Raw genomic sequence first — 24,095 nt, 5'->3', positions numbered from 1 at the left:
AAGCCATCTGGCAGATCTTTGCTACATATTGGACTTGGGGAAGCTGAAGTATAGTACAAACCCAAAGGGCACATAACAATTTTGAGTATGTCTACACTGCACTCTAAGCCTGGGCTCTGGCTCAGACTTGAGCCCAAGCCTTGCTTCTGTCCACACATAAATCAGTCTGACTTGAATTAAGAAGCACTCAGGACCTGGGTCCTAGGACCATACTAGGGAGTGGGTCAGAGCCAAAGTCCTGCTGGGAGTTGGGTCCAATCCCTGTCATTTTGCAGTGTATCTGAGTCAGGAGATCTGCATGGTGCAGTATGGACACGTTAGCATGGCTGTGAGACCTAGGTCCAGCAACTATAAGACCCGATTTACAGTGCAGCATGGATGTTCAAGTATGGGCTTGGAAACACCGATTTCATAAGCCTAGGTCCCACTAACCTGGGTTTACAATGCAGTGCAGATATACCCTTTGGTTAATTAAGAGTTCAGTTAATAATTTGGTTAAATTAGGTTTTTGCTACATGTATTTGTCTAAGTTTTAAAAAATGCTCATACTACTACTACTTAATAGAACATTACGGTTTATGTTAGATTTTAAGTCATTTCAATGCAGTAACCTTTAACCCTATAATTGTTGTGAAACTTTAATGCCTAAAAGGTAACATTAGAAACTTTCCAGTGATGAACTTTAAAATGTGAACATGTCATTGCTAGGAAAACTTTTCATCTGCTCAGTCATGCATAATATAATTATAATCGCTCCTGTTCTAGTGAAATAACACTTCTACTCCTGAAAAAAGGCTTCCTCTGCATTACTGCTCAGAAGAATTTTATGGTGCTTTTTTATTATTATTAAATCCAGTCCAATAAGACTTAAGGAGCATAGCCAAAAAGCTGTAGGAAATACCATTAATCTTTTCACACTTTTGTTGTTGTTCCCTGAGAAACTGAAATATTATAATCTAGTAGTATAAAAGTCTATTGTTTGATTCTTCATTTTTATAAATCCAAATAGTAAGCAATTCATGACAAATCTATAAATCCAAAATGGTAAAGTCACTGGAGATTGACAAATTATTTTTGTGATGGCAAATAACTGCACGTGTTAGACATGATGATGATAAAGATTCTGAAATAACAAAAAGAGAAGATAAAGTGTAAAAAGTAATTTAAATGTGATAGCCATAAAAGAGAAGTTACTTAAGAAAACAGTGAAAAGTTTAGTTGAGGTTTAAATGTAGTTTTGAAATTGTATATTTATTATATAGATGTCATGTGGGCTTTGAAAACTAATCATTTTTCAACAGGAGTCAGACGACTTGCCGAGTTACTGGCTCAAATGCTGCTGACCACAGCCACATGAGCAGTTCCAGTCTCACTGAGGCTCTTCATAAGAGCAAGACAAGTAGGATTTGGCCTATTATATATAAAGAAATGAAAGTGTATGGCCCAGTCTTGCTCCCATTGAAGCCAATGATAAAATTCCCATTGACTTTTATGGGAACATGATCAGGCCCTGAACCTTTCACAAAATAAATGTCAGCTATGTATATTGGGCTTTTATTCTTGGAGCAAAAGATGTTGTTTAAAGTGGTTAGGTATATCTGAATGAAACCTGTATACAATCAGTTACAATTCAATACATATCATATCCTGATCTAAGCATAAAGATCTGATAAATATTTTTTTTCAAAATTGAACAATATCATGATATGTAAAGCAAAAAAAAAATTGCTGTAAACCAAATATTCTCAAACTACGTGAATATTGCTACAATTTTTTAGAATTATCACTTTAATGTCACAATCTAGCTGACTACTGAGGATGGTCTCATGGCAGGAAGGGCTAAAGAAGATCATCTTCTGCTGACACACTAGGTGAATAATTCTGATCAGGTTGCAATGAAGACTGCACAACCTAAATCAGTGTAATATTACTTTCTAAACAATCAACCTAGTAATTGGGTATTGATTATCAAGGCCAGAATCCTTCATGGCCTTGCATGCTTAAAATGGACATGAAATGTGACACATGAAACGACTGGAGGTCTTGCAATGTTGTGACAACTGCTAGTAACATACCGAAAATTCTTCTTGAAACTTTAGGTTGTTGTCTGTGCAAAGTTCTTCAACATGTTGTAGGAAGGATTTCTTGCTTATTGGCCTAGAAGTAAAGACAGAGGAGTTAGACACATGTGAAAGTTGGGCTTTGGTTTGTTTGTTTTTCATTTAACCACTGGCTTATCAAAAGAAATTGTTATCCAGTTTAATAATAATTGATATTTACAGAGATAAAATAACATTATATAAATCACTGACATTGTGATTATTTGATTTGTTTAGAGCATTTCAAAATAAGAGCATCTTCTCGCTCAATTACTCCTCCTGATCTAGTTTTTAGCTTTAACGTCCTGTTGAGTGGGAGTGTTTTTTAATAAATTTAGCATTCCGATGCAGAGTTTTGATATTAATGAAGTTTGTAAGGTTATCATTGTAGTCTAAAGTACAATAATATCTCTTTGTTGCACAGAAAACATTTTATACATTGCAAGGTTTTAGACATATAAAATATTGCAGTGACCTCATTCTCATAATGACATGGTTTTTAAACCCCAAGGAGTTTAAATATCCCTGTATTACTTCCCAAGCTAAAACACAGACATGCAGGCTTCACCCCAGAGAGAGAGAAAGCATTTCTCCAGTTACCATGCAATTAGTCATGCTTTTATGATTTATACGCAGCTTGGAGTTTTTTATAATAAACATAGAAAAAGGAACCACACATTCACACTCAACAAACTAGTGAATTGATAGCCATAATATAAAAATCTTTAATCAACTTACTTGATGGATTTTCTATAACTAAGTAACCTGTAACAGAGATTGTGTTAAATGCAGTAAGTCGTGAGTCAGAGAATAGAGTGCATTCTGATAAGGCTTTAGATGCAAAATTTAAATAACTAAAGAATCAGAGCTAAACTAATTTCTTCCATGGATTGGGATAATATTGTATTTTAGATGTCTTGGATAACTGTGTTATTAAGCTCTTACTTTATGTATTTATAAGTATAGCTGATGCAGTTTCAGCCTATTATTCTCTTCAGGTCATTTTACCAATGTTCTGTTGTAAAAATGCTCACTGGCCCAAGAAATCCACACATCAGGTACACTGCTTTACTTACATTGGTCATTCCATTGTTTTGCATTAAGGATATAGTATAAAATGAAATGTGTTAATGTCATTCTTTTAGGGGCAAATTCAGAGACTCACTGTCAAGCCCAAGTAGCGCAATGAGCATTTGGGTGATAAAGGAAACCTGCCTCCCAGACCACGTAGCAGCTCTGGGGATGCTCAAGAAGACTACTAAGTGCACAAAGCCCTTTGTAGCTCCAACATGTGCCCGTCTTTCAAATCTTTGAGTTTTATGACTATATAGAAGCTAAATGGCTAAAGCTAAAAGGTTTTCAAAAACCGGTGAGTAGGTTCCTAACTCCATATTTAAGCCCCTGTATAAGTGACCTAACTTCAATGGGAGTTTCTGAGTGCTCAGCAAATTTGAAAATCAGGCTACATATTTAGGCTCCAAAGGCCGATCCTACAGGGTATTTCATATTGAGGCACATTGAAGGATCAGGGCCTACATGTTCTATTTTCTTCTACATAGGTTCTTATACTGTGCTTATCACCGTAGTATGTGAGCACCTTCCAGAGGTGCATCAAGCACTATCAATTTAGGGACCTAATTTCAAGGTACTCAGATTTGCAAATCTTGCCTAAAAATCTCTAGCAAAGAAATTCAAAATGAAAAATTTTGGTCCTTCAAAAATTTACACCTTTAACATTTTTCTCTCTAAAATCGCATATGCTTGGAAATTAAACCAGTTAAAATGTATTTAACATATTTACCTCTGGAATGCTTTAAGTACTGTAAATAATCATCTGGCTTTCCTTTAATAATCTTATTAAGAATTTGGTTTTAAGAAGCTGTACTTTAACATTTTTTAGAAAATCACTGTCTCCTATCCTTTGTAATAAATATATTTTAGAAAAAGAGAAATGGAAATATGAACGAGAAACAAAAACAATATTAAAACAACTGCAGAGCCATATACTATTAAATTATCTGCATAACACTAGAGAAGTTAATGTCAAGGCTACACTATATGTGCACTGGCAACATATTTTGTGTTGATATGGTCATTTTCTCAAAACAATGTAAACTGGCTAGTGCAACCAAATTACAGGAAATCTGTATCCAAAATAAGGCTTACAAAGAACTTGATTCTGTCCCATTGAAGTTAAAGGGAATTTTGGAACTGACTTCAGTTGGAGCAGGATTACACCCAAAGTGCCCAACCAGGACAATTAAGGCAGAGGTACAAATCCAGAAGGGGCAGAAAAAGGGAGTGAAGAATGATAAAGAATTGACACCTTCTGCATGAACACAGCACTTCCCTGTGGAGTCTGTTCACAAGTTTCACTAGCACATATTGTATTCTGGTCTTACTCTATGGCCAAGCCTGCATTTACTTGGCACATAAACCTTGGCAGCTTCACGGAGCTAAAGTTTTCTCAAGGAGAGACTATTCTTAAATAATTACGCCAATGTATTGGGCACACATATGCTAGCCTTTGAACATCAGGCACTCCTCTCTCTTTATAATTTTATTGGACAAAATTCTTAGCAGATTCTGCAAAAAATGCTGCTTGCTCTTCCTTTATATTTGAATTCCCTGTCTTCCCCTTGGAGCAACGGAATAAAAGTCACGTCCCAATCGACATCTCAATAATTTCTGAGATTCTGTTGTCTTCACTTCCCTGAAACTGCTTGTGTTTAATAACTTACTGCACTGGTAGTTCTGTCATTTGGGATTTGATATTCAATTTACACATCACATGAGCATTCAGAATATGACACTTAGCGACTTTGTGGTCAAGATATAGTGAACCCTACAGCCAAGAACATTGAGACAGGACCATCACCAACATCCTTTGCACTCTCATTGGCAGTGAAACAGGGGAAGTCAAGCACTGAATAGGCATGGAGACAAAATGTGCTTCCTTCTAGCTCACATATGTGTTACTAACCAGAAGATTTCTGTGTTCAGTGCTGGTCATCTGGCACCTTTCACAAGCACTAAATGTTTTTTAAGTAGTTGGGCTAATTGGGTGCCTAAAGTTTGACACTTACCTCCATAATTAGACACCTACATGAAGGGTCTGATTTTCAGAAGTACTAAGCTTTCACAACTCCCTACAGGGGTGATACAGAGGGGCTCAGCACCTGTGAAAATCAGGCCATTTAGTACCCATCTGTGGATTTAGATGCGCGATCTGAGGCTTTTGAAACCTTGTTGTGTAAGGAGCTTTACAATGAGTGAACTGTGCCATGATGAGTGTTCTCATCCAAAATAGCTCAATGGAGTTTTCCATAGCACAATGATGCTTGGTTGCAAACTTTTCTAAAATGTTTCTAAAATGAAACATTGTGATAAGAGGTAACAGTTTTATCTTCTTACAGTATTTTTTAATATACAAACAGTAGTCTGCCAACAGCACAGCTTCACTCACTTTCCAGTCTTCTGTATGAAACATCATGATGCAAATATCATCAGATCATGAAAAGTACAACTCATACTCAGACTGTAAAGTACAACTTCCCCTATTTCAACAGGATAATTTAACATTTCCATTTAAAGGGGGGGGGGGAATAAAGCATTCTCTAAGCTAAACACTTTGTTGCTTTAAATCAGATTTTCTTTTTAAACAGTGTATTGTTTCACATATGGGAGTTTTTGAAGTCTATCAAAAATCTGAATCCCTCTCAGATTACTTCTGATTTGTGTTGGCAATGGTAACTGAAGACCATATAGTAACACAGACTCAGCTTTCTCTCTGGGCCAATCAGTTGAAATCTATAGGGAAATACAACTTTGTCCAAATGGAAAACTACAGAAATGAATATGTAGACTAAAGGCTTAATTCATAAGCACCATTGACACTTGCTAGGAATAACTGAGGAACTAATTTTTAACAAGTTAATTGAGACCTACATAGGGCTTAACCCTTCACGAGTGATCAAGGGCGATAGGGAGAGGATACCAGGCCCATTCCCTTCAACTGCACAGTGGTCGGGCAAAATCTTGGTCCTTGGTTCACTAAACTGAGGGAATGTAGCACTGACACTTGCACTAGAACCTTTATAGGGGGTATGCAGGGGCAATGATAGCACCCTGCCCTTTTCCCCTCAACCCCATCCACAGAAGAGCTCGGCTGGCATGGGGAAAGGGAGAGTGTGCTCCCTACCTTTTAAAGGATATGACAGATGCTGCTGTTGTATGTATGTCCCCCCATCACATCACAAAGCATTATATCTGCCTCAGGCACAATGCATCCAGGAAGTGCTGCTAATATGAAGACCCTCCTGTCTTATGCACACATCAGTGCAGACAGGGACTTAAAACCATAACCTACTCCTGTCAATCCAAACTGTCTGGGTAAATGTCAGCCAGGTACTTTGTGAGTGGAGAAATGGCCTTTTGTTGCATATTTGTAGTGTCTAGATCATTCTGTGTGAGTTGTGTGCTAATGTCAGTTGTGGCAAGGTGGCTGCCACACATAAGGTAGCTATCATATGAGGCACTGTTGGGTAGAACATCCTTTGAATGTGCAATGTTCATACAGTACTTTCAGTGGATGCCTCAGCAGATCTTATAGCCCTGATGCTCACCCTCCTCTTACATATGGTTTGCATGGACGGTGAGTGCAGTTAAAATATTTTGTTTTTAATCTTTTTACTGGTAGATAAACAAGATTTTATTAGTTTAAGTAGGTAATCCCTACTTGTATAATGGAGAATACTGCCAGAACCAGTAATATTGTATCTTTATGGTAAACAAATAAAATAATTCTTTGTAGGCCAGCTTCTCTGTTCCCGTGCAGAAATGGAAGAGTAAGGATGGGACAATGGTGGCTTAAAGCTATCTCTGGATCTACTCTATTCTTGACTGTGCCTCATGGGTACTATAATTTACACTCAGTTGTAACAGACCCTCAGGGCCCTTCTGCAACCAAGAATAGCTACAGCACAATATTCTCAGGCCATGTCCTCTCCTTTCCTCAGAAAATATCTGGCATACCTCTATGCCAGGAGGTGCAAGGGATGGTAGTATTCCCTAAGGCCCATTTTCACCAGGTTTACAGCCCCTTTGCATCACAGACATGTGAAGGGACTGTAAATGAAGAGAGAATCTGTCCCTTTAACTGGACTGTAGATCATGACAGTGTTGATTATGAGAAAATGCTACATGGTCTGTGTGATAAATTGGGGATATGTCTGTGTCAAATTGTAAATGCCATCTTGTTTGTGAATGTCATTTTGTTCCTTGGGCTCCTCCTGAGAAGCCGGTACAGAGAAATTGAGTGCCATCAACTCTAAATGTCGCTCCACTACCAAATCCATCCACAAGAACAATGAACTCTCTACACAGGAGTTTGGATGGGAGCTGGGCTGAAGTTTCTCAGCCTGGATAAATGACCAAAAGGGTCAGAGATTATATTTAAGTGGGACTTCAAGTGCTTCCAAGAGTAAAATGCCTGTGGTTATGAAATTCCTTTGCTAAGTCTGCATTCCTTGCTTGCCTGCCATGTTGTCCCTGAAGGGGTTAATCAAGAAGTTCAAAGCACCCACAATAAAGTGGAACACTGAGGGAATGTGTATAAGCAACTGGGGGCTCAGGAGGACTGTGACACTCGTTTTGGGGTCTAAGGCAGCTGGACTAGAGAGTCCCACTGCCCAAGTAGGGTGTCAGACCCAGAGCTATGAACAATGACCAGTCACTAGCCAGACCCATGGGGTTTAAAAGCACATAGGATCTGGAGGTTGGTTCCACTCACAGCAGATTGGTATTCATCCAGATAAGTGGATTGGGCCAGGTTGTGAGAGGCTGCAATAAATAGGAATTGATATAATCACAGGTGTACATGTGCTTGGTGAATCCATTCCATATTTCTACCTAGATAGATGGGCTTGATTTGATTTAAACAATCCTTGATCTGTTCAGTTCTTGTCTGTCTCATATCACCTAAGGAGATTAACGTGTCTCCACTACTCTCTCATGTTAGTATTTTAGCAATTATTCCCTTCCAGCAAGTTGCAAGAATCTGGCACATATGTATCAGATATTAGTGAGTTGGTGTTAGAGCTAGTCGGGAACTTTTCTGAGGCAACTTTTTTTTCTGAAAAATGTTTATTCGTCTAAACCTAAACTGCTTGTTGAAAAGGTTTGGGTTTTTTTTCTTTGTTTTTTTATTTGTTTGAAACAACTTTGTTATGAAATGTAACTTAATTAATATAAAAATGTTTTTGAAAAGGTTGAAAATGAAATGAAATACTTTGATTTGCCAAAACCAATTTTTTTTTTCAGTTTGTTGGTTCACAATTTTTTTTTGAGATTTTGACTTTTTGGCCCAATTCTGTGTGGGAAAAAGTTTTGAAATCTTGGAAATTTTCACAAGATGGGAAAACCACTTCCCACCCTGTCCTACTTATTATGTGGACCTGTTCTGCATGTTCCTGACTATCTGAGCCAAATAATCTTCTATGCTAACTTACATCAAATGATGTATGGTAAGCCAGCTGACGAATGGCAGAGCACTGTGTTGTGCAACACACCCCTACACAGAAATGTGGGGGAGGGAAGAGTGGGGATAGGTGGTTGATGCAGGAACTGGCTGTACCTCAACTAAAATTTCCCCCATGGTGAGGGGATACTAAGCTAGCCAGTTACAGAACATTGTTTTTAGTGCTTCACATGATATAGGATAAGCAGGAAATGATACATATGGACAGATTCCTTCCCCAAACAGGCTCATTTATGCTGCTTAGATGGCACAGATGATCTAGAATCTGGCAGTAACTTGCTAAGTATTCCCTCACTATTTGAAAAGCTGTGGCTGGGCAATTGACTCTATGCATGTAATAATTCAACCAACTCATGACAGTGAGGAAATGCAGAAATAGGAAGTAGTTCTATATTTTGAACGTGCAATTCATTTGTGATGGTTTCAGTGTAATCATCAGCATGTAGCATAAGAATTTAACATGCTAACATGACACCTTTACATTCCATATCACTCTTATTATATCAGAGCCAGAAAGTGAAAGTGCCTCAAAGTAAAGTAATTGGTAGGGTAACTAAAACTGCTGAATTACTGCTCAGTAAAGTCCTTGCTGTGTATAAATCACTTAACAAACTGCACATAAATGTGAAATATTACAATTTTGTAGCCTAACCTGCAGGGATTGATGTTGTATAAATCCAAACTGGTCATAATTTAGACAGAGCAGTGGTAAAGTGGAATTCTCCCATGTAACATGGGATTTGACCCCCCTGGAATTTTTGCTGAGATCTTAATGGGATGCTTTCTGGTAGCATGGACAGTACAACAGGCAGCTGAGGAGAAACAAAAGGATTTCTCCTGAATATGCAAATTCTAACTCTTGAAGAAAAGTGTAAGGCCCAGTTTTGAACTCCAATTGGTACCTGCACTCTAATTGTGCTGTCTACTTTTTGTATGTCTGCTGAGGTGAGCCTGACATAATTTCTGTTAAAAATAGCTCTCCTTTGTTTTAAAATAGTTGCAGAATTATAGTGTCTTAACATTAATCACTGAGATCAAAGATGACATGTTGACAAATACAATCATTTGTCATTAGTATTACCATATAATAATATAAGTTGCTAATACTAATTTCATTTTCATTACCAAGAACGCACTTTGGAAAATTATTTACTTTGGACAAAGATCAACAAAGTATAGTAGCACACAAGTTACACAACATTATGGAAATCACACCAGCTCTCGTCAACAGTTCAATAACTTACTGGATGACAAATATCTCCTTGCGTCTAAAGAAAAATGAGGAGTATCTGGAAGTAAAATCCATTAATAATTTAGTACACAAAGAAAAATGATATTGTTCTATTTTGCTAGCAATTTTCAAATGTATACGCCATAGGAAACTTCTCAAGTTAATGGACAGGGACATTTATCTGGTTTACAGCTACAAAGGTTCAAAGGATTGTGTCTGTTGGTTGAAAGTGAACATCTCCATTACTGTTAATGGGTATTAGATTATATTATCTAAACAAAATGTGGCACAATGTCCACACAGGATGCATTGCATTCATTTGCACCAGAGGATTCTCAGTATGTTTGACCATGTGCTGTAAGTGGCCACTCTTAAATGCACACATTTGAACAGCTTTATAATGCAATAATCCTTTTCTGCACCATACACATAGCCATAAAACATTCAAAACAAACAGGTCAATAGTTACAGGCTTCTTCAAGCTACCCATAGTCTGCAACAGTAGGGTGCTTAACTCCTAGGGCAAAGTAATCTTTCTTTAAGGAGATTGCCTGCCACAGTGCTTCCTATTCTATGTGCTGTGTGACAGAGTAGGGAAAATACAGCCATGTCAATAATATTTATCCATCATTTGCTAATTCAGTCATAGCCCACTGTTTAGAATTTTCATGATATCTATCCGTGGAATAATGTGGCAATTTCTGACTACCAAAAGGAACACAGTACAGCTTCCCTTCCAAACAATACATGGGGCAAGAGTCTCTGTCACTCTGTGAAAACCCAGGAAATCTGGCCAGCTGAGTGGCCTAAGGCTACCACACGTTTCTCCAGGGCCTGGGTGTATGGGTGTGGCCAGAGTGTTTTCATGTTCCAGAGAAACTCAGCTGCAAAATAGGTCCCCTTGTGCTAAAACATTTTCTAAATGTCAATTAAACAATGACTATGTTGTTACTGATTGAGCTGAAAAAGACACGGTTTAAGGGTTTGGATCTTTTGGGATGTTTATAAGTTTGCAATCCACAGAAAATAGCGAGCCATCAAAATACTGAACAATTTACTATGTTTAAAAAATGCAGCGCCTTTTGCCATACGAATTAAAGGATGATTTGCACTTAGAGCTTTATCTTATTGTAACTTAGATCTTTATCTTATTATAAAAGATGTGAAGATTAAGTAATATTCTACACACTAGTCAGCAGTGTATGGAGGATGGAGGGCATCCTTTGAAAGAGGATCTTAGTGGCCTGTGTAAATAAGAACACCACAAACACTTCCAAACAAGCAAAGGTCAGAAAGGGGTCATGGCTACAGACTACTGCTTCGCCTAAGGAGTATTCTTACCGAGTAAATCTCTCATCCTTCAGTTCCAGGTCTGCCACTGTGATCAACTGATCCAGCTTGAATTTAGTGTCAATAATTTCTGCATCCCGCGGGGAGTAGGTGCCTCCCTCTTTTTGCTTTTGTCGGATTCTAAACCAAAGATCATAACAAAGTTGAGAGTGAATGAAAAAGAATATTCAAATGATTTATTAATTACATGTGAATTAGCAGGATAGAAGGATAGATTCAGCCTTTCATAGAACTAGGAGTAGAGAAGCTCTAAAAAAACGATACTTCCATTTTTCATTCTGTGATGATAACAGCAAAACCAGTAACATTTTACCCATCTCTTTGAACATTTTTGTCAGCATGCATTTTAGCCCCATTTTACTGGCAAAATTCTGACAATGGAGAAAGTTTGCCCCAGAAATTATTACTACTTGGACCTGATTTTCCTCTCATTTTCACTAGTATAAATCAGAAGTAATTCAACTGAATACAATGGAGTTATACTAGTGTAAAATGTGTGTGAAAAGAGAATCAAGCCCTTATACTTAACTCCTGTGTAAACTCTTGACCTCCATTTCTTATTTTCCTTCAAAGCCCTAGTGAACTAGCAGTGGCAGCATAGCACCTGTGGCTAGTGAGCGAATGAATATCATTCATGCAGCAGTTTGCCTACTTCTTCAACTAGGCATCTATGCATGCTATAGGTTACCTCACCTAGCATCAGATTTCTGATTTCTCAAATACAGATGTAATTTCAGACTAGCTCCATTCACTTCAATGGAGCTACTCTGGAATTTCACCAGTGTCACTGAGAACAGACTTTGACTGGCTGACTTCAAATCAAGCTGCTCACCCTCTGTAATGGATGATAGTAAGTTTCTATATGATAAAAAATGGTATTAAAATGCAACATAATTTAAGGTATCAGGCTGGTTGCATATGGTTCTATGTATAGGATTTATTTCTTCTATATTTAAAGACATATTTGCATACAGATTAAAAATAATGTGTAGTATTTTATATACAAAGAAGTCTTACCTTGCAAAAGCATAGATAGCCACCACAAGAAGAATTATGGAAAGTATACACAAAGTAACTGCAAGTATTATTTCTACAGCTCTTTCTGACAGTCCCTCACCTGCAACAGAAAGTGGGCAATACTGGGATTGAACATTTGAAGAACAAATATCTGAAGACTGGACTGTCCTTTGACTACTTTTGCAAACAAAAGGGAATCAAAACCGGCACATTTCTTGGGTGAGGGTGGGAGGAGGCAGAGTTGGATGAGGGAGCCCTGTGCTCCCTTTTTCCTGGCAGTGAGTAGGAGCTCTTCTGCCAAAGCTCAGCAGTGGCTGGACATCACAGGATTTTAGAAGTGGGACCAAGAGTGGGTTGAGCAGAGGACCAGCTGCAACCTCACCAGCGGCTGAAACCATGTAAACCCAAGAGGCATTAACTCCTGCTGGATCCTCCTCTGTAGCTGCCACCATGCACCTTGTGGCAACACAATAGATCACTGCACAAGGCCATGCTTAAAGGGTAGGCCAGTAAAGTAGCATGGATGAGTCTGTTCTGTCTTCCCCATGGAAACACTCCGCTTTCATGGGGATAGGCCTTCCCTTACCTGTGGAGCCCCAGGATCCATGAGACTGGGAAGCAGCTCTCCTTGTCTACTCTACAAACCTTCCCAACCTATTGATTACCTAGAAACTTGGTGAGACCAATCTCACTGAGCTTCGTGGTCCCTCTGCCTTCATCCCATGGGCCTCTCAAAGAAAATCGAGTTCCAGGTATTTCATTCTGAAGACTTAGTAAAATAGGAGGCATTTATGGCAATGAAGCCACATCAATTTACACCCAGAGAGGATGTGGCTTGTGGAATATTTGAAACTAGCCCAGCAACACTTTATATGAAAATTCCCAGATATTAGTGGTCTTAGATACACAATATTAAGGCATTCACTGAATGTTAAATAGACACCATTGTTTATTAAAAATTTCTTGAGGATGATAGTTTCCTAAGTATCGGGTTACTGTTTTGTTAAAGAAACCTATCAATTTCAAGGGATCTGCCCAAAGAAGTTTGAATCTCACTCCCTCAGGATCAGTGCAGCTGCTGCAGCAGCTATGTGCAGTTTGGGGTTCCAACAACAATTATGCCATTGGTTAGTGATATCCAGAATTGTCTAGGTTCTACGTTAGAACACCACTGGTTTAAGCAGAACCTTGCCAGCCAGTTTACGATTGATTGTTTGAACCTGAAGGGTCAAGGGATCATGTCCATAGGATGGCTGCCAGCGGAAGGAATGGATCACAGCTGAGACTCGTGAAGAACATGCAGTGGCCCGGCTTTGCAGGGCATCCTGTGGGAGGAATGGATTTCGAGACTGTGCACTCTTGAGGTTAAGCTAGGCCCACCAAAAGTTGTAGTTATTAACTTAAAAGAGAATGATCTGGTAAAAAGGAGAGGGAGCAATTTCATAACTTATAAGATGCTTTTGAAATATTAAAATGTCTTTAATAAATTAATTTCTCCTTACCTAAAGTTTTGACAGGGTCAGAATAGTCTGAATCTGTAAACTGGCCTTTAACATTTGTTGCTCTGAACTTAAATCTGTAAAATAATTAAGTAAAGTCAGGAATCAAATATTTACATACAAGTTTTAAAATCATTCATTCAGTGAAGAACTAGTAATTATTCTTCATTTTGGGGGAAAATTACATGCAATCAGTATACACCATATAATTTAAGAATCCTAATGTCAGCATGTTAAAAGTATACTGTAGATGCATGAAATGGATAGTACTTAATCTTGCATTTAGACTTGCTGAATTCAGGAAGGACAATCTTATGTTACTAAAACAAAAAAAACTACCTGTCAGTTCTCTCATATTTACAGTCCAGTAAAAAAAAAAATTAAGTATATGAAGATTTAAAACCACTTCATACAGAAAGTCCCAGTGTACCTATGTTTGCTTGTGAAGTCTTGTGAAATCACATTAGACCTCGCCTTTTCTTAAATGGGCTTTAAAAATATATTACCTTTGCATTTTGTCTGATCGTCACTCATATAAATGCATATTTTTGTTTAAACATTTTTATTGCTCAAACATTGACATAGAACTTGAATCGTATACTTACAAGTACTGCTTTCTTGGCTTTAGGGGGCCGTTGCAGATTTTATCTTCACTCCCAGGTATCATGCATGTAGTATCAGCACCTATAACATACATATCTTCTTTGCCACTCAGTCCTTCCTTTCCTTCTGTACAGGGTGGGTTTGGAAAGCCTTCATTTGTGAAATATGGCCTGGGTTTTTTGAAGTAGGCATCATACCACTTAGTAACATTTCCATCTTGCTGAACTATTGTCAGAAGAAATTAATTATAAATCATTTATATCCTAAACAGATTGCAGTTAAAGAAGGTAAACCAATGGTTCTATTTTCAGAAGTGCTTAGCACCCAATAGCTCCCATTTAAACACCTCAATAAGTGACCATTTTTCAAAAGTATGAATGGTATACACTAGACCCATGGGACTGCTCATATGAGCAAATATTCATTAGCAAAAGCTCATCAGTTCAGAATTTGACCCGTACGGCACAAAAGAAATTTACATGACTCATTCCTGCAGTAAAACAGTAATGTTATCATGGTTGCATTCTTCTAACAGCAACAAAATGGCTACAGAAGGAAAATCTGCTAAATGGAACTTTCAGATATTTTAATTTCACAGATACCGCATGAGTTATTTTTTAAAGAAAATCATGAACAAAGAAAACGGATAAACCCTGAAAAAGATAATGAAAAATAGTGTACGGGCGACTTCAACCACCAACAGCACTATTTGTCAGCTGAAAAGGGTGAATGCCTTGGGCAGGTTCCCTGAATCCAGTTTACAGCACATAGATAATGCTTCAGCTTTGGAGCAAGGAATGGTAGCACAGAGGTATCACATGAATGACTCCTGTAGTTATTGCTACAGTAACTGGTCAAATGTCTCCCAACATTAATTCTGCATCACCCAATAAAGGCAATAAGGGAAAAGAGTAATAGGTCAAATGCAAGAAACTAAAAAGTATGAACAATTAGCAAAAGAACATAATAGCTTTCTCTACCTCCTGCTTCTGCAACAAGAACTTGTATCTTCTTGATAGGTCCATGATCATCATTATAGTAGCATACTGGCATTCTGATAGTAATTGTTGTAGCAGTAACAAGTAGTGTCCCGCTAGTATCAAAAACTGGTGTTGGTTTCTTATTAGGTCTTGGTGGTTCTGTTTTTAAACAAAGACAAGCCAAAATGTTTTGCTTTCTAATTTATTAATTAAAATCACTTAGTTCAAGCATGTAATCCTCTTATTTGGGACATTTTGGTGGACAGCTTAATGTCCTAATTAAGGCCTCAATCCTGCAATGGGCTCCTTGAGAGGGTGAGAGTCTGCCCTCACAGATTTCCCCCTTTGCAGGATCAGAGTCCAAGTGACTGGTTTGACAAAGAAAGAACACCATTTAAAAAAAAAATCTGAGCCTCAGTTTTTCTATCTGTGAAATGGGGACAATGATTTTATTTGCTTCTCATGGATGTAGTATGGTATAAGTACATATGGTTCTATACTCTATTTCTAAATGTCATGGTGAGAGATAACTAAATATTTGTAAAATGGTAAATTCTGATAACCTTTTTCACATTGAGTAGTACCTTATTCCATAAGTTCTCCCACTGTTTTATTGGTGCTAATTATGGTGTATGGTACAATTCAATATCAGCAAGGTCCTATATAAGTACCAAATATCATTAATCTGTAGCAGAGGCAGGAATAGAACTCAGGCATTCAAGGCTCTCAGCCTTATGCTCATTCTGCTAGACAATGGACAGGAGGGACACACATATATATGCACAAATTTACAGTAATTTCTTTGAAGCTTATAGAGATCTCAGCAAAAAAGCATTTTATTATACATACCTTTAATATCCATAGTTATTTTTAGTTGGATTTTTGGCCCTGCACCAGCACCATTTATTGCATACACCTTAAAAAGAAATGAACACTTTATTTTATTGAACATTTGTGTTAAACTTAAATCAGCAAAAGCTAAATATATACTTTTTAAAGGAATAATAAATCCTGCAATTTTATATATACATAACATGACAAGACAGAAGGGTTTCAATGATACCATAAACCTTGAGATTGTCATTCATGTTTTTCTAATTCAAGATGGAACTAGAACCTTAATTTATGTATATATGGAGCAACATTATTTAAAATATGTATTAAAATTTCCCTACTAATTTATCTCTAGATCCATTCCCTTGTACTCTCGGGAACACACTATTACACTAACATGTCTCTCTACCTCTAACTCATTCCCTGACTCTCTTGAAATCCAAATTCAAGACTTATCTCATTTTCCTAGCCTATCATGAAATCCAATTCCCTGAGCCTCTTAGTTTCTCTCCTGTAACATGGTCTTTATATCCCTCCTGACTCCTGTCCCTCTGCATATATAGATGCTGACTGTATGATAAATTATGATTAAAATAATTCTATCTGCGTGTAAAGCGTGAAAGCATTCGTGGAGCATTTTGTAGTACTTTTGTATGAAAGACAATATACAAAAGTAAATTGGATACTATTATCTGATTATCCTACATTTTTTTAAACTACATACCAGTGGACCAAATCCTGCCTTCAGTTATACCTGAGATTCTTTGGATTTACACCAGTGCAACTGAAAGAAGAATTTGGCCTAATTTGTTTATTCTTCCAAACTCCTTTGATATTGGTGAAATCAGAAACGGAGTAGATTTACTCTAAAAAATAATAATAATAATTTCCAGAGGGACTCTCTCCAGTACCTTCCTAGGTCATTCTTTATGCCATTCACTACACTCATCTCTAAAATCCCAAGGAAAACAATATTTCAGTCCCTGGTGTAACAGAGTTAAAACAAAGGGGGTGGGGAAACAAATCCAATCTCCGAACAATTATTTCCAGGAGGATTTTTACTCTTGCTTCTCCTCCCCTCCTGTCCTAATCCCTGATTGCTTTAATGGTGGGACTACAAGCAGTAATCAAGATTCATCTGTAGTTATTGCTTGTAGGATTGGGCCTTGAGGCTGAAACAAAAAACAATACAAAACAGAAGAAGACCTTGGGTATCAAAAGATAGAACAAAATGTTGTAGTTGAAAGTGATGTGCCAAAAACTGGCCTGGTGATCTAGGGTCTAGTCCTACAAGGTGCTAGCTACCACCAGTGAGATGCTAAGTGTCTTCATTTACTACTGATTTTCCCCATGCACTTTATACCCTTGGTTACAATGCCAGGGAACAAAACCATATTCTGGGCTTAGGCCTGCACTCCTTAATTAGGCAAATCTGTTGACATCAAAGACAGAAAATTGTATTAAACCTTACAATGACATTATACGTATGTCCTCCTTTTAGCCCCTCTATCACTGCAGTGACCGATTTATTTGTTTTGTCAATGACACTTAGATTATGAATCTGGACAACAGCAGGGTCATCTTCTTTGTAAATCATGGCTTGATATACTTGAATATTTCCATTGGGTTCAGATGATGGCACAAACGTCACTTGGAATTTTGTTACTTCATCTGGTATCTTCTGAAATGTTACGTTGTTAGGTGGGTCTTTAGGCACTAAAGGAAATATTTTAGAAATTCACTTTGAATTGGAATTTATTACTGTTATTATTTATTTATAGATTAAAATACAGAAAGGTTTAAGAAAAAATAATCTTTTGGACACCAGGATTATATCACTGCTATTTAATTTGTTAATTAAAAACTATTATCCTAACCACTAAGTGCCTGTGCAAATATTATAATATTAATCTCACAAATAGCAAACATAATGATTAGAAGCCCAGCATAATTAGCATCAGATCATAAGTAACCACCCTCATCTCTAAATCCACTGCTTCCTGGAAAGCCCCATGGAAAGCATCAGCCTTGAAGTATGCTCTGAATGTAACAAATCCTTGTTTTGTTAGACCATGGGGAGAGGTGTCAGAGTTGGGGATCCCTTTCTAAAAACACTCTGCCAGCACCAACCACCCTCATTACTTTTAAACAAGGGGACTGTTATATCAAGAGCCTCCGCTGCTCAGAGCTGACACAGCATTGCCCAAGGAGAGGAGCAGTCTTTCCATTAACTGATGCCCAAACATACAGTACATAGGCCATGTTGACACTACAAAGTTAAGCCGACTTTATGTCGACACTGAGCCTCTGATTTAAGCAAGTCGATCTTGTGTGTTCACACTAGCTCATTGTGTCGGAAGAGTGCATCCTCTCTAGTGGGCTTGCACGGAGCACTGTACTGTGGGTAGCTATCCCACAGTGCATGTAGCCAAGTGAAATTTTGGGCTGGGTTTGCAATGCCTTATGGGACCAAAACATTAGCACGGATGGTTATGGGAACATGGCATTAGCCTTCCATGATGCACTTACCTCCCTCCCTCTGTCCCTCCCTTTCTGAAATCAACAGCAAACAAACCAAGCCTTTTTTTGTAAGCCTGGGTCACCCACGCAGATGCCATGGCAAGATAAGCATGGACCCCGCTCAGCTGCACACTGTTGTTGTGAGCATTACAAACACCTCACGCCTTATCCTGTAGTATTTACACAGCTGATACAGGAGCCGCCATGTGAAACAATGTGATGCCACGCTAGCAGCCCTGCTGGAAGTCAGAGTGGAGCAATTCGCAGTTGCTGGTGACAATCACGCATCACTTTGACACAATTGAGTGTCATTTCTGGGTCTGGCTATGGGATGACGAGCAGTGGCTGCAGAACTAGACTGCGTAAGGTCACTTTCCAGGAACTGTGTGAAAAACTTTCCCCACCCCCAAAGTGCAGCAATACTAAAATTAGAGCTGCTCTGACAGTGGAGAAGCAAGTGGCGATAGTTCTGTGGAAACTTGCAATGCCACACTGCTACCGGTCAGTGGGGCATCAATTTAGAGTGGGTAAATCTACCGTGGGATCTGTTGTGATCCAAGTTTGCAGGGCCATTAACAGATTTCTGCTAAGAAGGATAGTGACTCTGGGCAACATGCAGGACATAGTGGATGGTTTTGCTGCGATGGGGTACCCTAACTGAAGTGGGGCGATAGACAGAACACATATCCCTATCTTGGCACCAGACCACCTTGCCAAAGAGTACATAAACCGAAAGGGGTACTTCTCAATGATGTTGCAAGCACTGGTGGATCACAGGGGCCATTTCGCTGACATCAATGTGGGCTGGTTGGGAAAGGTGCATGCATCTTTAGGAACACAGTCTGTTCAGAAAGCTGCAAGCAGGGATTTTCTTTCCAGACTGCAAAATAACCATTGGTGATGTTGAAATGCCAATCGTGATCCAGACTATCCCTTGCTCCCATGGCTCATGAAGCCATACACAGGCAGCCTGGACAGCAGTAAGGACTGGTTCAACCAGAGGCTGAGCAAGTGTAGAATGGTGGTGGAACGTGACCACCAGTGAAAACAAAATCCCCATTGTAATTGCTGCCTGCTGTGTGCTCCATAATATCTGTGAAACAAGGGGAGAAAAGTTTCCTCTGGGGTGGAGGGGTTGAGGCAGATCACCTTGCAGCCAGTTTTGAGCAGCCAGACACCAGGGCAATAAGAAGAGCACATTGAGGGGCTCTGGGTCTCCGTGAGGCTTTCAAAACCAGTTTCAGCAATGAGCCAGAGTAATATGACACTTATCTGTGGTGTTCCTTACTAAACTGTCCCCTCCATTGCATTTTCTCCCCTGTAAACTCCACCCGCACCAACCACAGGGTGTTGAATGAATAAAGAGCCTTTTCTCCTCAATCCATTAAGTTTTATTATGCACACAAACACACAGAGACAGCAAAGAAAAGTAAGATAACCTAGGGCAAAAGGGCTGATAACACTGTGGGGGGAGAAACAAGGACAGCTTGCTTACAGATGCACTGCAGTAACAAGCAAAGGTGTGGGAATGGGCACCTTCTGGTCCTTGTACCCTCCCCTGGCGTGGAGTGCAAGGGATACCGAACTCCCCCTCTCCCCTGCCTCATAGGACGTTTAGGGGAGGAGGATGTAGAACTGGGTGATAGGTAGTAGGTTCAGCATAGGCTGCAGAGGGACTAGCATCCAGCTGCCTCAACATGTCTGATTGCTCCTTCATAATCTGCAGAATCTTTTCCTGCATGGCACACTCTTGTTCCCTGCATGTTCTCCTGTCCTCAGTGTCCATGTCCAGGTTCTCGGACAGTATAATCCTCCATGCTTTGAGATCCATCTTGTCACTCTCGGAGGCGTTCATTAACTCATTGAACATGTCCTCCTGAGTCTTCTTTTTCTGCCTTCTAATCTGGGAAAGTCTCTGTCCCGGTGCCGACTCCATGGGTTCTCTGGGGCTGGAGCACCCAGGGGGAAAAAATGGTGGGTGCTGAGCACCCACCAGCAACTCCCCTATCAGCTCCCTCGCAGCTCCCCAGTGTTTGCCACCCACTGGCAGGCCCCACTGATCAGCACCTCTCCCTCTCTCCCCACACCTCCTGCCTGCCGCAATCAGCTGTTTTGTGGCATGCAGGAGGCTTTGGGAGGGAGAGGGAGGAGCGAGGACGTGGTGCTCTGTGGGGGAGGGGATGGAGCGGGGACGGGAAGAGGCGGGGTGGAGGTAGAGCGGGGCCGGTAAGAGGTGGGGGGCATGGCCTTGGAGGAAGGGGTGAGATGAGGGCGGGGTCTGGGGCACAGCGAGGCGTTGAGCACACCCCGGCACATTAGAAATTCGGCGCCTGTGTCCCGGTGTGGAGGATGCGCTGACAGACAAGGTTTCGGCTGCAAGGAATGCAAAGCACAAGGGTAGCACTGACAGTGCATACATTGTTTCTGGTGCAAGGTTAATTTTTTAAATAAAAAAATCACCCCTCAATACACTTCACTGCAAGCCACAATGTAATCGCTGGCTATTACAAGGGTCGGTTTGCCACTCCAGCCCTGGTGAGTAAAGCCACGAGGCATGCGGTGAGGGGTCTTATGCTGCTGCTTTTGTGAAGACATCCTTGGGATCACAGGTTGGAACTTGAGAAAAGCCCCCTTTCTCCTAGCAACCTGGATGGTGCTTGAGGACAGGCACCAGTGTAAAGTCCCCAAAATTGTTTGTTTGTTACAAAAGCGGCACCGGGTCGGGGGGAAGGGAGACAAACAGGAAACCGCCACCTCCCCCCCCTTATTTTTTCAATGCTGCTTGCAATACATGGTGATCCCTTCCAACCAGAACCATGGGCCATTTGGGAAAATCTGGTTGTGTGATCCATATTTCACCAAATGGGGGGCAGATTACTTGTTGAATTGTTTGCAGTTTAAGGGCTAGCATTGAAAACTTCCCCTGTTTTCCTTAGGTGACCCTACGTGATATCACTCTCCTGAGGGTAACAGAGGCAGCAAGGGAGCAGATGCTGCAAGCGTCTGGGTGCAGACCTAGTCCTTATGCTGTAATGCTGTGTTCTGCAATGATGCCAGTAGAGTTAATAGTGGAGTGGCACAGGAAAGTATCCCACCTTGGTGGATGAAATAAAGCAGTCCTTCCCAGAAACCTTCTGCAAAGGATTGCAGAGTACCTCCATGAACGCTTCCTAGAGATCTCCATGGAGGATTCCCAGGCCATCCCCGTGCACATAAACAGTCTTTTTCAGAGAGCACCCTCTGCATAGCTGGAATGGCCACCGATACCCACTACACCTACTTTTTCGTTCAGATTAAACATAAAAAATAATAGCATGTAATCCCTCCAGTTTGATTGGAAATGAGTACTCACTAGAAGTGCCTTCCCCAGCATCACACTCGGCCACCAACTGGTCCTGTGAGGGGATGGGCTCTGGGGTTAAAAACGGTTCTTGGCTGTCGGGGAGAATGGATCCTCCACTTGCCTGCCTCACATCCTCCTCCTCCTCCTTGTCAACAATGTCCTCCTTGTTGTTGCTATCGGTCGCCCAGGGCTCCTGAGAGGTATCCATGAAGTATTTTCGGGTAGTGGTGGGGTTGCCGCTGAGAATTGCATGCAGCTCCTCATAAAAGTGGCACGTCTGTGGGGCAGAACCAGAATGACTGTTTGCCTCCCTTGTCTTCTGGTACACTTGCTGAAGCTCTTTTATTTTCACATGGCACTGCTGCGAGTTCCTGGTGTAGCCCTTCTCCTCCATGCCCCGCACAATCTTGGCATAGATGTCAGCGTTTCTTCTGCTGGATCAGAGCTCTGCCTGCAGACTCTTCTCCCCACACAGCAATAAGATCCACCACCTCCCGTGTACTCCATGCTGGCCAATTTGCAGCCTTGAGTCCCCATGATCAGCTGTGCTGGTGAGCTCTCCACATTAAGCAAACAGGTAATGAAAATTCAAATGTTCTCGGGGCTTTAACAGGGGAGTGGCTGTTTCGTGTGTACCTAGCTGACATGCAGTGGAGTTGAAAGTGCCCTCCATTCGAATTACACAACGCAGAGTCTACACTATCCCCATGTCGACCCATGGATGTCGAATCAAGCACTATGCCTCTCGTGGAGGTGGAGTACAGAAGTCGACTTTACAGGCCACTTAGATTGGTGGAAAGGACTCGGCAGGGTTGACACATACATTATTAGATTGACTTAACCCAGTTTATGTCAATTTAAGATTGTAGTGTAGACCAGGCCTTAGTGTTTTATAGTGAAACCAGCACTTTAAATTCCATCCAGAAATTTACTGGTAGCAGAAGCAGATCTCAGAACACATTTATCATGCTCTTTCCCAATGATCCTAAGGTAGCCCTTTATAAAACACATTTATTCAAGTAGTTTATTCTCAAGGTGCAAAAGCAATGATCATTTAACCAACTGCTCTGTCTAAAAGAAAAGGCTGTACCTCTCTTTCCAGACACAGATAGAAAAGAAGTTGTTTTGCCTACTCATGCTTCCTGAGCAGCCAGGGATCTAACATGACCCCAAATTGTGAACTCTATTAACCAAAGGCAAGCACACCTCAATCAAGGGGTCAGATATAATCTCTGCTTGCTTCCCAGCCCACAGATATCAACTCAGTCTTCTCTGGATTGAGCCTGTCAGCTAGCCCTCCTCCAAGCCTTAAACTCACTCAGTTACCACATAAAAAGCTTGAGTATGAAAATCCAGCGGCAGCACTTTGCCTTGTTATGAAGCTAATCACGCTAATTTTTATTCCTGGACTATTATTCTATCATTCATGTAGGTGCATTATCACAAAAAAGTAAATCTTTAAATTAGCCTTTTGATTCTTGCACATAATTGCTAACTGTACCATGCGTTCTACAGTGCACCATTCATTTGATCAGAACACAACAATGTCCAAAATAGGTCCATGCATCGATATGGGTTTCAGGGCTGCCCAGAGGATTCAGGGGGCCCGGGGCAAAGCAATTTCGGGAGCCCCTTCCATAAAAAAAAGTTGCAATACTATAGAATACTATATTCCCGTGGGGGCCCCTGTGGGGCCTGGGGCAAATTGTCCTACTTGCCTCTCCCCTCCCCCCTCAGCCTGGACAGCCCTGATGGGTTTCCCTTCATTAGAAAAGAAGAGATTAAGAACTGTGACATTTACAGTACATAAATGATCATAATAAACACAGCATACATGCTTGAGAAAAGAAACAAGGTATTTTTAAAAGTGAGGTTACAGTCAAGAAGTTGACTCTGAACATTTGGAAATTTAAAGACCTATCTTCATGGTCCATGGCTTGTCTGCCGAGGCAGTCTGTTCCTTAAATCAGAGTATCCCTTTAAAGTGTACAGTATTGCCTTGACATTAGATTGATTTCTGTCTACTACAGACTCCCTCTGGCCTCCTTGTTTAGCTGTGCATCACTCTTACTCAAATGTTA

The 24,095-nt window shown here is 40.2% G+C and overlaps 1 protein-coding gene across 1 annotated transcript in view; it reads right to left on the bottom strand.

Moving 5' to 3' along the window:
- PTPRQ (protein tyrosine phosphatase receptor type Q) overlaps positions 1–24,095 on the bottom strand; it is a 205,334-nt gene that overhangs the window by 21,742 nt on the left and 159,497 nt on the right. Inside the window, exons 48-56 of the mRNA XM_034764828.1 lie at positions 17,623–17,867; positions 16,167–16,233; positions 15,318–15,476; positions 14,340–14,562; positions 13,738–13,811; positions 12,236–12,335; positions 11,210–11,338; positions 2,838–2,864; positions 2,076–2,157 (exon numbers count right to left, since the gene is read on the bottom strand). Of these exons, the coding sequence (XP_034620719.1) occupies positions 2,076–2,157; positions 2,838–2,864; positions 11,210–11,338; positions 12,236–12,335; positions 13,738–13,811; positions 14,340–14,562; positions 15,318–15,476; positions 16,167–16,233; positions 17,623–17,867 (1,106 nt within the window). The remainder of the gene's footprint in view (positions 1–2,075; positions 2,158–2,837; positions 2,865–11,209; positions 11,339–12,235; positions 12,336–13,737; positions 13,812–14,339; positions 14,563–15,317; positions 15,477–16,166; positions 16,234–17,622; positions 17,868–24,095) is intronic.

This window comes from Trachemys scripta, chromosome 1 (assembly GCF_013100865.1).
Source record: "Trachemys scripta elegans isolate TJP31775 chromosome 1, CAS_Tse_1.0, whole genome shotgun sequence".
Lineage (NCBI taxonomy): Eukaryota > Metazoa > Chordata > Testudines > Emydidae > Trachemys > Trachemys scripta.
This window is presented reverse-complemented; position numbering and strand designations above follow the sequence as displayed.